Source organism: Heterodontus francisci, chromosome 10 (genome assembly GCF_036365525.1).
Source record: "Heterodontus francisci isolate sHetFra1 chromosome 10, sHetFra1.hap1, whole genome shotgun sequence".
Classification (NCBI taxonomy): Eukaryota; Metazoa; Chordata; class Chondrichthyes; order Heterodontiformes; family Heterodontidae; genus Heterodontus; species Heterodontus francisci.
In genome coordinates, this window is record NC_090380.1 from 53,108,305 (window position 1) to 53,123,734 (window position 15,430).

At 40.6% G+C, this 15,430-nt stretch overlaps 1 protein-coding gene across 1 annotated transcript in view; it reads right to left on the reverse strand.

The window, feature by feature from the left end:
- The window catches only part of LOC137374448 (pyruvate dehydrogenase (acetyl-transferring) kinase isozyme 3, mitochondrial), a 61,465-nt gene that overhangs the window by 20,572 nt on the left and 25,463 nt on the right, over positions 1 to 15,430 (reverse strand). Inside the window, exons 4-7 of the mRNA XM_068040574.1 lie at positions 10,469 to 10,653; positions 6,627 to 6,716; positions 3,638 to 3,715; positions 2,581 to 2,657 (exon numbers count right to left, since the gene is read on the reverse strand). Of these exons, the coding sequence (XP_067896675.1) occupies positions 2,581 to 2,657; positions 3,638 to 3,715; positions 6,627 to 6,716; positions 10,469 to 10,653 (430 nt within the window). The remainder of the gene's footprint in view (positions 1 to 2,580; positions 2,658 to 3,637; positions 3,716 to 6,626; positions 6,717 to 10,468; positions 10,654 to 15,430) is intronic.

Here is a 15,430-nt window from a genome sequence, read left to right on the forward strand (position 1 = left end):
AAAGGGTGATTTGACTGACGTTTTTTAGGAATTTGAAAGGAATTGAGAATAGCTAGAGAGGAACTTCTTCCACTGGTGGGAAAGTCTAAGATAAAGGGACATAACTTTAAAATCAGATAGGCCATGAAGGAGGGAAATTAGGAAATACAATGCAAATAAATAATAAATTCAATAAGGTGCCTGACTGCCAACTTCGCAAGAACAATGAGGCATGGGCAACAAACGCTGGCCTTTCTGGCAATGCCCACATGCCGTGAAAGTATAAAAACTTCATGCACAAGGTCAAAATGCGGGGCTCTGCCCCACAAAAAGTAGCAGATGCTAGCTCAATTAATAATTTTAAACCAGAGATAGATTTTTGCTAAGGGATATCGAGCCAAGACAGCTGAATGGAGTTCGTATAGATGAGCCATGATCTTGTTGAATGGCAGAACGGGCTTGAGGGGCTGAATGGCCTACTCTTGTTCCTACAGGTGAAAAGTTAAGGAAACACAGTGAAAGTGTACAGTTACGGACAGGCGGCAAGGGGTGTGGGTGGTTCCCACTGTTCACCTCCCAACTGACCACAATCATGTCTTGTTAAAATAATCCTTTAGCCCCCGAGTGTCTTTCAGGTCAAATAAACAGACAAATGACAATTCTGATGAAAGGTCACAGACCTGAAACACCAACTCTGCTTCGCTCTCTACAGATGCTGCCAGACCTGCTGAGTATTTCCAGCATTTTCTGTTTTTATTAGACAAATGACAGGTTTTCTCGCAGGTAAAAAAAAAAACTATTTTTAAACAAATCCCGAAATGATAGCAAGTGCACTCACATACACATTCACCCACACATACACAATAATGGATAGATAGAGAGTAAAGGGTAAGACGTAGTTTAAAATCCCAAGTGAGTGTTTGTGGTTTTCAGAAGATTATTGAGTCTTTTCAGGAGGAAAAGTATTTTGTTTAAAAGATGCAGGTCTGATTATTCGCAGTCTTGAACTTGCGGAGGTATTGTAAAGCTGTAATGGTTGCAATACAGCCCAAAGCTCCTGGCGTGTAAATGGTTACCTTCACAGATGAGGAGCGGCACAGTGGTGCAGTGGTTAGCACCGCAGCCTCACAGCTCTAGCGACCTGGTTTCAGTTCTGGGTACTGCCTGTGCGGAGTTTGCAAGTTCTCCCTGTGACCGCGTGGGTTTCCACCGGGTGCTCTGGTTTCCTCCCACAACCAAAGACTTGCAGGTTGATAGGTAAATTGGCCATTGTAAATTGCCCCTAGTGGAGGTAGGTGGTAGGAGAATGGTGGGGATGTAGTAGGAAATATGGGATTAATGTAGGATTAGTATAAATGGGTGGTTGTTGGTCGGCACAGACTCGGTGGGCCGAAGGGCCTGTTTCAGTGCTGTATCTCTAAATAAGATGGTTAGTCTGAAAGTCACTTTGTGATGTCTCTGCTGTGGTGGCTGTTCTTGGTCAGCAGGGTTCTTCTCTTGCCTGGATCCTTCTCACAGACTGTGATGTTGGCTTGATCTCCGACCTCTCTCTCCCCCGAGAGAGCTACCTTTTAAGGTAAAAATCTCTCACATTAGCTTCTGTTAGGAGACACATGTCCCTCTCCCCTGTTGTAATCACACAATGGATCAAGATATGATAATCATGGCTATCATTTGATATTTGAATGGGAATCATTCTGTTATGATGTTGCTGTTTCACCACCTTATTCATCTTGGTTTGGCTATGAGCCAAACGGTCTACAGCATACTCTGTTAGTTCATTCATGTTAATCAGAGTTATTAATATGCAATAGCTCCTTTCAATTTCAAAGGGGTCTCCCCAGAGTTATTTCAAATGAGGCGAACAAGCTCCATCTTTGCAGACAAGTTTATAGATTGCCAGTACAAGAGGGGGTCATGTGGCCCGGACTTCATTTTGACTGTGTATAAGTGTCCATGTTCTTGTGATTTTGTTTAGCAGTTGAGCTTTTAAAAATTCATACTTTTTCCATTTCATTGTTTATTTCATCATGGCTCCTTCCGTGCTAGACAGTGTTTTGCACATTTATTTTATTTATTTAGAGATACAGCACTGGAACAGGGCCTTCGGCCCACCGAGTCTGTGCCGACCATCAACCACCCATTCATACTAACCCTACATTAATCCCATATTCCTACCACATCCCCACCTTCCCTCAATTCCCTTACCACCTACCTATACTAGAGGCAATTTATAATGGCCAATTTACCTATCAACCTGCAAGTCTTTGGCTGTGGGAGGAAACTGGAGCACCCGGCGAAAACCCATGCAAACTCCGCACAGGCAGTACCCAGAACTGAACCCGGGTCGCTGCAGCTGTGAGGCTGCGGTGCTAACCACTGCGCCGTCCTGATCATACTATACCCAAGTTTTCAGTGTCTGTGTCCTATTAAGTCTAAATACTAATCATATTAAAATTTGCAAGTTAGTGCTCACAAGCATTAATCCAGGTAACAGCACCACGTTGGAAGTCCCTTAACCTTCAACAAATGCAAGCGCAAAATTTGGTTTTGCTACTTTTTTCAGTTATCATGCAAGTGCAACAAAAATTGCCAACTTACTTTAAACAGTTCGAACAACATGTGAAAGAGATGAGAAGGTACGTACACCACTTGGATAGGCTTCACAGGTGTTTTAGCTAAAATAAATTCATAAGTGCATTCATTAGTTATGCTTTTCTTTTGCACGCTTGTTCAATTATATAATACTCTAAACACTGATAATTACAATTCTGATTGGATGACAACCAGCTGTTCAAACTCAATTGAATTAATGAGCAAAACATAATATATTTTGATTTTATAATAGTCAGAGTCGTACAGCATAGAAACAGGCCCTTCGGCCCACTGCGTCCATGCCGACCATAATGCTTATCTATACAAATCCCACCTGCCTGTATTAATTCCATATCCCTCTATGCCTTGCTCATTCAAGTACCTGTCCAGATGCCTCTTAAATGTCACTACTGTTCCTGCCTCCACCACCTCCTCAGGCAGCTCATTCCAGATACCCATTATCCTTTGTGTGAAAAATTTACCCCTTTGAACCCCTTTAATTAAGGCATGAAAGTGAATCTTGTGGAAGGGCCCAGGAGCTCTTTTGAATGCAATTTCAATAAGCAGAGGAAGGCTTACAAACAGCCTTTATTTAGGGGAAAATAAAACTCAATTTGGAGATTCAAGCAGTCAATTCCACAGGACCAATACAGTTGTAATGAATGGAGAGAAAAAGATCACTCGAGGTGTATCTGTTCAGTGCATGTTATTCAGCATCTCATAGAATTAGCCTCATCAACCTAGTGAACATATGGTTTACAGATGCTATCATTATCACCACTGTTAGCAAAAAAGATTTGGTTAACTGGCACTTTCAAGGATCGATTAGCATATCCAAAGTAGCCCAATAATCAGTTGGCTGGCACTGTAGATAATAGATCAGCACTGGTCCATTGAAAGATGGCGATATTAGTGATGTGTTGGTGCAAGTTCATATTAAATTAACCTTGGTTTTTGCCAGTGTTATGCATGAAACAATGAATACATTGAAACTTCATTACCACAATTGATTGTTTACAAATTAATTTTAGTCTTGCAAAAAAAAAATTGAAGATTCGTTTACCATTAAATTCATCAATCTCCAGTTCTGGGGATCCCATGTAGTACTGTTCACATAGCATCTTTGCAGTTTCATATGCATCTGTTTAAAGAAAATGAAAATCATAGATTAAAGAGCACACAGTACAAAACATGGGTAAAATGCAAGCCAAGGATATCTGTTCAGCCTCGAACTGTGTGTTCAGCTTGATTATATTACAGCAAAAGCAAAATACTGCAGATGATGGAAATTTGAGATAAAAATAGAAAATGCTGGAAATACTCTGCAGGCCAGGGAGCATCTGTAGAGAGAGAAACAGAGTTAATGTTTCAGGTCGGGGACTTGAAAGTAGTTCTGGTGAAAGGTCATTGACCTGAAACATGAACTCTTGATTATCTTTTGACAGATGCTGCCTAGCGTGCTGAGTATTTCCAACATTTTTGATTGTGTTACTGTTATGCGAGCGTTAGTTACCCAGAGGGAAAAAAAACCTAGTAGCTCCAACTTAAGGAACAAGCAATAATAACTACTTGGCTGTATTTTCTTTTCCAGCACTTCAGCAACTAGTATGCTTATGATGACATTCAGTTATTTCTTATCTGGACAAGTTCAAGAACCGTAAATGACAAGTACACTGGAGTAATTATTGAATTTGGCTGTGCAACATTTAGTCCAGTCCTATATGCTGTTAATAGGATTGCAGGTCCTCTTAAGCATATTGTAAAGGGTAAAAACATTTAAGATTTTATTTTATTTTCACACTATGGTTTTACCAAATCAAAGTACACACTTTAGGTAAGGGTACATATTCAAGATGCAACCCAAACGCCAAATGCAGCTTGTGAGCTCTCGATCTTACTCTCAAAGTTCTTGTTAGCTCTATTTTAATTTGTGCTTCTGCAAAAAGTCAACTGAAGTCCTCTCAAGCTGATTAAAGATCTCAGGCTTGAGGGCCGGCAAAACTGCTTTTCAATTGGGAGATTTCAATTCGGATGACAGCAGCCTTGGCCCAGCCATTGTAAAAAGCTAAAAGATCCTCTCCTGCTCCCATGCTGCTTCAGTATTTGCCCAAGTGAGCATCCTCTGTGCAGTGTTTTGAAGTCTCTTAATTTCTGCAGAAGTAGCTTTGATGATGGCTAAGTTTGCCCAAAAAGGAAAGGTTTGGACATCCTTGGCCCATATGCACACGTATCATCTTGCATTTATACAGCACCTTTACTTAGTCATTTAAAAAAAAAACCCAAGGTGCATCACAGAGGCATACATCAGACAAAAATAGAATATGAGCCAGAAGAAAATGCTTGGGTGTTCAGGGGAGCTTTAAACGCTGGCAGGTGGCCAAAAGCTTGACCAAGAGGTAGTTTTTGAAGGATTATTTTCAAAAGGGGATAGAGTGTTAGAGGGGCTGAGGCATTTAGGTGTGGGAATGTCAGAACGTGGGGTCCAAACAGCTAAAGAGACAGCCACCAATGGTGGGACAAAGGGGAAAGAATTCACAAGAAGCCACAGTCAGCCAAATGGAGAGTTGGAGGTAGAAATGGTACAGTTGGAAGAAGTTAAGAGATAGCAGCCAAAGCCATAAGAGTATTTAAACACAGGGATGAGAATTTTAAACTGGAGATTCTGTTTTTCAGAATTAGAATTAGAACATTACAGCGCAGTACAGGCCCTTCGGCCCTCGATGTTGCGCCGACCATCTGACCTACACTATTCCATTTTCATCCATATGTCTATCCAATGACCACTTAAATGCCCTTAAAGTTGGCGAGTCTACTACTGTTGCAGGCAGGGCGTTCCACGCCCCTACTACTCTCTGCGTAAAGAAACTACCTCTGACATCTGTCCTATATCTTTCACCCCTCAACTTAAAGCTATGTCCCCTCGTGTTTGCCATCATCATCCGAGGAAAAAGACTCTCACTATCCACCCTATCTAACCCTCTGATTATCTTGTATGTCTCTATTAAGTCACCTCTCCTCCTCCTTCTCTCTAACGAAAACAACCCCAAGTCCCTCAGCCTTTCCTCGTAAGACCTTCCCTCCATACCAGGCAACATCCTAGTAAATCTCCTCTGCACCCTTTCCAAAGCTTCCACATCCTTCCTATAATGCGGTGACCAGAACTGCACGCAATACTCAAGGTGCGGCCTCACCAGAGTTTTGTACAGCTGCATCATGACCTCGTGGCTCCGAAACTCAATCCCCCTACTAATAAAAGCTAACACACCATATGCCTTCTTAACAGCCCTATTAACCTGGGTAGCATTAGCCCAGTACTCTGCATTGCTGTTACTCCTTCCAAAGTGAATCACCTCACACTTCTCCGCATTAAACTCCATTTGCCATCTTTCAGCCCAGCTCTGCAGCCTATCTATGTCCCTCTGTACCCTACAACACCCTTCGACACTATCCACAACTCCACCGACCTTTGGGTCATCCGCAAATTTACTAACCCACCCTTACTAACCCAGGAACTGTTTGGACCAGGAACCAAAGTAGGTCAGCAAGTATTGGGACCGTAAGGGAAAGGGAGCTGGTGCAGGACAGAACACAGGGAGCAGAGTTTTGGATGAGCTGAAGCTTATGGAATTTGTTGAATCTGGAGGTGATAAAAGCATGTATAATGGGTGGTGGCAGCATTGTTCAGGACAAACTAATTTGGTAAAGGGGCATCAAACAAGCATTCAGTCCCTTATTTGCATATGCAAAGAGACCAACATCTGTTTCAGGCGTGGGCCCTGAACGTCTCTTTTGATGCTTACACCAATATGGCAAATGGAGCACTTATGGCTGCGCATACTACCCGCCGTATTAGATGCTTCGATTCTGGTTTTACACATGTTCAACAGGAGCATTGTCACTGAATTTCAAGGCCAAAGTGTTTATACAAACTATACAGCGAAACCATCTGAACCAAGTTCTTGGTTAACACTTGGAAAATTTTTAGTTAATTCTGGATTTGACAAATTATCAAGTCTGTAAGAGACATTTCCCTCTTTTATGGTATTTCTCACCTTTAACAACATCAGCAACGTTGCAGTTTGGATCAATACTTCCAATATGCTTAGGATGTGCTGGATTTGTGTCACCTCCGAAGAGGAGAGCTGTAGTGAATAAACGCAAAGGAAACATACATTAGGTTAGGAGCTCTTTAACTAGAATTAAACAATCGCACCATTTGTAAAGCTCGTTCGAACATTCTGAGACATAATATTTTCTTTGGAAACAAATCATAAAATTATAATAGCTCGGTTTTGCAAAAAAGGTAATATCTGAACATTGTACACACAGCAAGCATACTTAAAAACAAAAGTGCTTATTCTGGTGCTTAACATTGTGGAAGCGCTCTCAGGACATTTAAAGTTGCTGCTTTATGCCCTCGTCAGACTTTTACTGTTCAACGGTATCACCTGATTCAATCCTGCTTAAGCAGATTCCCAACAAACATTCATCTTCTGTTCAACAAGGTGTTAATTGTGATAAATTATTTTGATATATGGTTCCAATCTGATATGCTGCAGGACACTGATCCTAAATGATGAACGAACAGTTTGTTTTGGTCAGCCAGGATTCTAAAACGTACTGACCATTAAAGTTTGAGTCTCCAAACCAAGTTAGTGAGAAATCCAGAGATAGGAGTTTTCTTTTATCCACTAAGGAGTGTGCACGCTGTCCCTACAGGAACACATCCTACTTATCCAAGTCCTGTAAGTTAAGGCACAGGTTGGCAAGGCCAAGGTGTATACTGGTTGTCATATCAATAGCACACAAGGAAACTATTGAAGTTGAATCAGATTTTAAAAAATCATTCTTTGAGCAGTGGGCTTCATTGGCAAGGCCACCATTTATTATTCATCCTTAGTAGCACTTGAGATGATGATGGTGGGCCACCTTCTTGAACTGTTGCAGTCCATGTGGTGAATACACATCCATAATGCTGTTAGGACCTTGATCCAACACTCAAGAGTCACACATGAAAAACTGGATGAGTTGCTGAACGGCAAACAATGGCTACATAACTAGCCACCAGTAAGGAGTCAGTGGGAGGGAGGGAAAATCTGACGGAAAAGTTAGTGAGAAAACAAAAGCAAATTGTGTCCAAGAGCACAGTTAGATTTTGCAACTCAAGAAAAATGTAAGTAGTATAAATACTAAGTCATGGATATGAATTCCACTAGATCATAGAATAGAAATGAGTGGATTACAAAGCAGTACTCCAACATCGGAGTTCAAATAACATCAAAGTGCAGATTATAAAGAAAACAATTTAACAGTATTGTAGCAACATAATTTATAATAACTATAGGGAACACAAGAAATGAGCTAAGAATTAGATCAGCACATCATGATCATAAATTAATTTATGGATTATTTCCTAGTCAGACATTTAATTCATCTTTAGACAAATTAACATCCAAAAGTAGTTTTCTAAGGTACTACATAATCTAATAGAAATAATGTTTCACAGCAAATTTTCATGTGCAGTGTCATATTCACTAGGTGTCAGCCTTGGTTTAGTGGTAGCACTCTCACCTCTGAATTGGAAGGTTGTGGACTTAAGTCCTACTCCAGAGGCATAGACACAATGTAGGCTGACATTTCAGTGCAGTACTGAGAGTGTTCTGCATCAACAGAGATGCTGTCATTTAGAGAAGATGTTAAACCAAGGTCCAGTCTTCCCTTTCAGGTGAAAAATATCCCACGTTACTATTTAAAATTTAAAGCTGTGAAGTGCTTTGGTACATCCTGAGGTTGGAAAAGTGCTATATAAATGCAAGTTCTTTCTATAACAAACTATTTAACTGAAAATATTTGATTAAAAAAAGCACTTTCCTACACATTCCCTAGTATGGTGTAAAAGTCAGTTATTAGAGCTTAAAATTAACCACAGTGCACCAGCAATAGGTATTTTTTGTTTGCTGGGAGAGAGAAAATTGGGCTCTTTCTGTGGACACATGCTAATCAAATGAAAAAATTGACATTCAAAAACCACCAATGCCTTGTTAAACATTCATAAATGTCCAATGCACATAAATGCAAATTGGTCCAATTTTTTTTTTTTGGGGGGGGGGGGGGTTGGAGGGGAAGGAGGTAGGGAAAAGAATCAAGAAAAACACTCTAATGGCTAAAATACTCAATGTGGTGCAACAAGGAAGAGATCTAGGGGTGCAGAAACACAGATCTTCAAAGGCAGGTATGTAAGCGAACAAAATGAATTAAATAGCAATATGAAAGCAAGGAAGATTGATGAATCTGCACAAGGCATTAGCTGAAACACACTTGGAGTACAATACGCAGTTTGGAGCTCCTCATTTAAGAAGTTTTTTTGGAGCAATAGAAGATATAAACAGATTCACCCGATGAAAGGGCATAGTTATCAGGACTTAAAAATGGATTATCCTCAGTAGAGCAGAGAATGGTTCTAATAGAAATATTTAAGATTAGGAAAGGTTTAAGAAGTAAAAGATTTCTATTGGTTGGTGAAACATAATAAGTAATCATAAGTTTATATGATTAGTAGAAATATAAAAGGAAGCCCAAGTATTTTTTCATAAAAACATTATTCAAATATGGAATGCATCACAAGTTATCAAAACAAAGCCAGTGATATTTAAGAAATAAGTTATAAACCAAGGAAAATATTAAAATGGTATGGGGGAAAATGAGGGCTAGCAAAGGCACGAGCATGTTGAAGTAAACAGCCTCCTTCTGTTCTGAAATTTCTGTAATTCTATGAGCACAGCTGAATTTGATAAAGCTAATTTTATTTTTGATTTCTTCCCGTGATATCAGCGTTGCTGGCAGGGGTAGCATTTTTTATTCGTTTACAGGATGTGGGTGTCGCTGGCAAGGCCAGCATTTATTGCCTACATTTAATTGCTATTGAGTAGGTGGTGGTGAGCCACCTTGACATATGAATGGCTTGCTAAGCCATTTGAGAGGGCAGTTAAGAGTCAACAAAACTGCTGTAGGTCTGGAGTCAGATATCAGTCAGACTGGGTAAGGAAAGCAGATTTCCTTCCCTAAAGGACATTAGTGAACCAGATCAGTTTTATATCAAGCCGGTAGTTACTTGGTTACCATACAGATACTAGCTTTTAACTCCATTTATTTATTTAAGAATTTAAATTCCTTAGCTGCTGTGGTGGGATTTAAACTCATGTTTCTGAATCACTAGCTTAGGCCTCTGGATTACTGGTCCAGTAATAAAACCACTGTGCTACCATTCCCAGTTATTTCTAATGTTGGGTAAATGTAAAGACTATTCAATTAAAATAAACACACATTTGCATGCATACCTGTTTTTTTATTCAATTTTTGAAGCCAGTTGGTATCAAAGGACACAATGGCAAATACTTAGGCAGGCATCTATGTTGAAACCAGGGCAAGAAATTAATCAGATGGGTTCCATTGCTCCTAGTGCTGATTCTGAACCAGGACGCTCTGGAAAGTTTATAACTGCTAACAGAAACTTGGCTTCAAGATAAATATGACCTCTTCCATTAAGAAATTCAGTACAGACTTAAAACCATAAATTTATTTTAACCAGTTTTGTCAAAATAAGTTATTCTCCTGCCTTCAAACAAGTTCCACCTAGCCCCTTCCATATACAGCCAGCAAACAATACCAATCAGTTGAAATCTGGCTACCTCAGATCCCTACCTCAGTACAGAAGGAATCCATGCCTAGAATGTAAATTCAAAGTTTTTCAAAGCTTTTTTTTAAAAACTGAAATGGTGCAGCAGTATTAGTGTTACACATCATTTGCTAGAGCAAACTCTCCAGAATAGCATCTCCTTTTCATAGCCTATACTTTAATTAACTTTCAACTTTATCATAAAAACAAAAGACTTACTGTGTTGGTTGATAAGCATCCGAAATGAGATACGGCTGGTGTAGAAACGGTCCAGAAAGTACTGAATGTTACTACTAATAAATGGGTCAAAGCCATACTTCTCCTTATATTCAATAACCCCCTGAGCCATAGTTGGTACTACATCATTGTGTCGATTTCGGATTTTAATCAGAGATTCTAGAAAACTGAGGTCGAAAAAAAAAATGAGTTAAGAAAGATAAAATGTAATCAAATGAAATTTTTTTTTTTTTAACAAAAGCCATGTAATGGAAGCACACACATATATGCAACTTTACACCAAAGCAGCGATTAGAACTTCAAATTAAAAATTTCAAAAGTATAGCAAAAGCACATACAGAACATTTGCTCCAACCATTGCCTTTGGCCCCTTGTACAAACTCCGTTCCCTCACCACCGATTCCATCCCCCCTCAGCCATTGCCTGGTTGAACCAGACTGCAGATTCCACGTATAATCTAACCCTGAGCCGAGCTCTGACCCCATCCATATCCACTTCGTCTCAAAGACCACCTACTTCCACATTGACCATCTCGGCCCTTTGTGCTGCTGGAATCTTCATCCATGCTTTCGTATCCTCCAGGCTCGACAATTCCAATGGTCTCCAAGCTGGCCTCTGATCTTTTTCTTAATTTATTCAAGGAACGTGGATATCACTGGCAAGGCCAACAATTTATTGCCCATTCCCAATTGCTCTCGAGGTGGTGCTGGTGAGCCGCCTTCTTAAACCACTGCAGTCCCTGTGGTGAAGGTATTCCTATTGTACTACAGGTAGGGAATTCCAGGATTTTGACCAAGTGACGATAAAGGAATGGCAATATTTTGCCAAGTCAGGATGTTGTCACTTGAAAGGGAATGCTGAGGTAGTAGCGTTTCCACGTGCCTGCTGCCATTCTTCTTCTAGGTGGTAGAGGTCACAGGTTTGAGAGAGGTGCTGCAGAAGAAACCTTGGCACGTTGCTGCAGTGCATCCTGCAGATGCTATAAACTGCAGCCACAGTGCACCAATGGTGGAACAAGCGAAGGTAAGGTGGTGGACCGGCTGCCAATCAAATGTCTTGCTATGTCCTGGATAGTGTCGAGCATCTTGAATGATGTTGGAGCTGCACTCATCCAGTTAAGTGTTTGGTATTCCATCACACTCCTGACTTGTGCCTTGTAGATGGTGGAAAGTGTCACACTCACAGAGAGAGGAGGGAGCATGAGAGCGGGCGAGGGGGGCAGAGAGCCATAAGGAGCCTGCAACACTTCATCCTTTTCAAAGTCAATGAACATTCAGGCCTACACGTCTGAAAGATTTCCTCTCGAAAAGCTTCTGAAGGTTTTTATTAAAACAATGAATTATTTTACAACAATTGGACTCTAATTGCATGCTACCACTCTACTCTCTTTTCTTGAAGGTGTGCGTCTGCATGTGTGAGACACACTGTGTGAGTGGGTGAAGGCATGAATATTTTTCGGTTATTGTGTAAAAATATTTATCTTTTTTTCACCTACGAGAAACCTGATGTTTATCTATTTATTTAACCTTTAAAACACTCAGGGACTAAAACACTATTTTTAAAAACACCACCTGCAGTCAGTTGAGAGGTGACAAGTTGAAGTCACCTCCACCACTTCTCATCTGACCTAACAGACTGGGGGCTCTGAGCCGGGGTTTGCAACATCAGATTGAATGAGTAATTTTGAAACGGGTGAATAATTGATCCCTAAAGTTGTAAAAAAATTCAACAAGCAGGTTTTCTCGCAACCTTTTTTTCTCTACAATGCTAAAAACAGAAGGCATGGGCACATTCGATGCTAAAGCGTTTGTTGAGCACACAGAAATATCCTCTGGTACATTAAATCAATTAAGTATTGAAGATTTAAAAGCTGTAGCTACCCATTTGGGAGTCAATTTCAAGCAAAAAACAAAGAAACCTAAAATACTTAAGCATCTAGCTAGCCATTTTAATCTTACTCCTGAACCAGAAGAAGCAAGCACTGAAAAGATAGCCCTAGCTGGAATTCAATTTGAAATGCAAAAAGAGGAATTGCAGTTTCAAAAGGAAAAAAAGAGGAAAGAGAGATGCAGTTTCAAAGGGAAGCAGCAGCGAGACAGTTTGAGTTAGACATGCTGAAGGAGTAAGGTGGGAATACCACCAACAATTCACACATTAGCCCTAATTCGGAACAAAGCTTTGACGTTTTGGGACACTCATGATTAGTGCCAAAATTTAATGAGGAAGAGGTCAAGTCCCATTTTATCTCCTTTGAGAAAACAGCTACCAGGCTAAAATGGCAAGAATATTGGACCCTCCTTTTACAAGGCATTTGTGGGTAGATCTTGTGAAGCTGATTCCAAGTTACTGGAAGTGTTTCTATTACGAACAGACTAAAACTACTATCTTAAATGCAGACCAGTTAGTCCCTGAAGCCTATCGACAAAAGTTTAGAAATGCTAGGAAAAGACCTGCCCAAACCTTTATTGAATTTGTAAGAGTTCAAAACATGGCTTTCAATCGCTGGATACGGTCTCGCAAGTTAGATCTCTCATATGAACATTTGAGAAAGGTAATTTTATTAGAAGTATTTAAAAACAGTATTCCCATCAACATAAAGATTCATATTGATTAACAAAGGGTCACAAGGGCGAAGAAGCTGCCACAACGGCCAAAAATTATGAGCTCACCCATAAATTCTTTTTTCAAGGAAAATCCTTTCATAGTAATCCCTAAAGGTCTGGGAAGGACAGAAAGTGGGATAGTGAGAAAAGTGAAAGGGAAACTAAAAGTGAGAATGCAGGGAGTTCTCCACAAGTCAGGAAAGGAAGTGCAGAGGATAGGAATGTTTTCCATAAACCCATGTGCTCCCATTGTAGCAAAGCAGGGCATGGGAATGCTGACTGCTGGAAATTGAAGGGGATGCCAGCGAGCTTTGTGGGAGTTCACAAGGCTTGTGACCCTAACCATGGTGGTGGCCCCCTCAAAGAATCCTGCCATAGATGTGGCAGAAACAGAAAAGATTCCTGAGGATTCCCAAGATTTTATTTTAAATGGAAAGGTGACCCCATACCCCTCTGATGAGACAGGCAAGTCCATTGTCCTGCTCAGAGATACAGGCGTCACTCAATCTTTAAAGCTGGATAAAGACATCACCTTCCCACCAGAGAGCTCACGATAGACAAAGGTTCTGGTAGTAAGGCATTGAAGGTGGGTACATGTCCGTTCCCCTATATCAAGTCCACCTGCAGGGTGACCTAGTCTCTGGACCAGTTACATTAGGGATTGTTCCTAGTCTGCCTGTGGCTGGAATAGATTTGCTGCTAGGCAATAATTTGGCTAGAGGTAGGGTGATAGCAGTCCCAGTGGTCTTAGACCAGCCAAATGAGGCCAAGGAGACAGAGCAGAAACAGGAGGAAGTCCCAGGAATATTCTCTGACTGCGTGGTAATCAGGTCTATGGTTAAGCAAGCTCCATCAGAGTGAGCTATTCCAGTAATTCAGCCAGATGACCCCAAGGTCTGCTGGCTGAAATATTTTTTTTGGGAGATTTAGGGGAGGAGAAGGAGGTCCTCTTTAATTGAAGACCAGCAGGCAGACCCTAATTTGGAAGGAATAATGCAGACCGCCTGTTCTGAGGCAGAGGAAATGCCTCAATGTTATTACAAAGCAAAGATTGTGCCACATAAAAACATGATTAAAAAAAAACAAGTCATGAAGCAGATAGACCAGTAAGTGAATGTCAGGCAGTGTGAACAGTGAGACGAACTAGGAGAGGAAGGGAACCCAGAAAATTTTCAAATTGAACCCCCGAATGTAAAATTGGAAAGTACTGAAATTTTGAGACTGGATACCATATTTGGTCATCTATCTGACCAGCAGAGAAAGGACTTAGTAACACTGCTAAGGGAATTTGAGGAAGTTTGCAAGGTCAAACCAGGTCGTACCTAACTATACACAATGTAGATGTAGGAGAGACCCCACCTATAAAACAACACCCTTATAGGCTGAACCCTGATAAATTGGCTCAAGTCCGCAAAGAAATCCAATTTCTGCTGGCCAATGATTTAGTGAACCAGTCACAGCAGCTGGAGCTCACCCATTGTACTGTTCCCAAACCTGACAGATGAACCAGACATTTTATTGATTACCACAAAGTTAATATAGTAATTCAACAGACTCATACCCAATCCCCTGTATTGAAGACTGGATTGACCAAGTAGGAAACTCCACCTACATTAGTAAAATCAATTTATTGAAAGAATACTGGCAAGTTCCCATGACCACTCAAATCAAAAAGAATCTCAGCCTTTGTAACCTCCAATGGCTTATTTCAATGTAAAGTAATGCCATTTGGTTTAAAGAATGCCCCCGTAACTTTCCAGAGACTAATGAACCAGGTGAGAGCTGGTTTAAACAACTGTGTCGTTTACCTGGATGACCTGTTAGTTTACAGCAATACCTGGGAAGCCACTTGAACCATTTAAGGGAACTCTTTAAGGATCTACAGAAAGCTCACCTCATGGCCAATTTAGCAAACAGCGAATTTGCTATGCTAAAGTAACCTATTTGGGCCACATTGTAGGTCAAGGCCAGTTGTTGGCAAGGGCAGCAAAAGTGCAAGCTCTGGTAGATTTCCCTGTTCCCAAAACTAAGAGGAAATCATGTGAATCCTGAGAATGTGCAGTTTCTATTGAAAATCTGTTCCCAACTTCAGCAACTTTGCTGCATCCTTAACTGACTTATTAAAGAAAAATGTAAAAGTAGTGTAGTCAGAGTGGTGCCAGCTGGCTTTTGAAAAGCTGAAGGCACTTTTAACAATGATGCAATATTAGCAGCCCAAAATTTTAACAAACCTTTTAAGATGGCTATCGACGCCAGTGATGTCGGAGTAGGAGCAGTCTTACTCCAAGATGATAATTCAGGTCTCGAGAGGCCAATTGGTTATTTCTCAAAAAAACTAAAC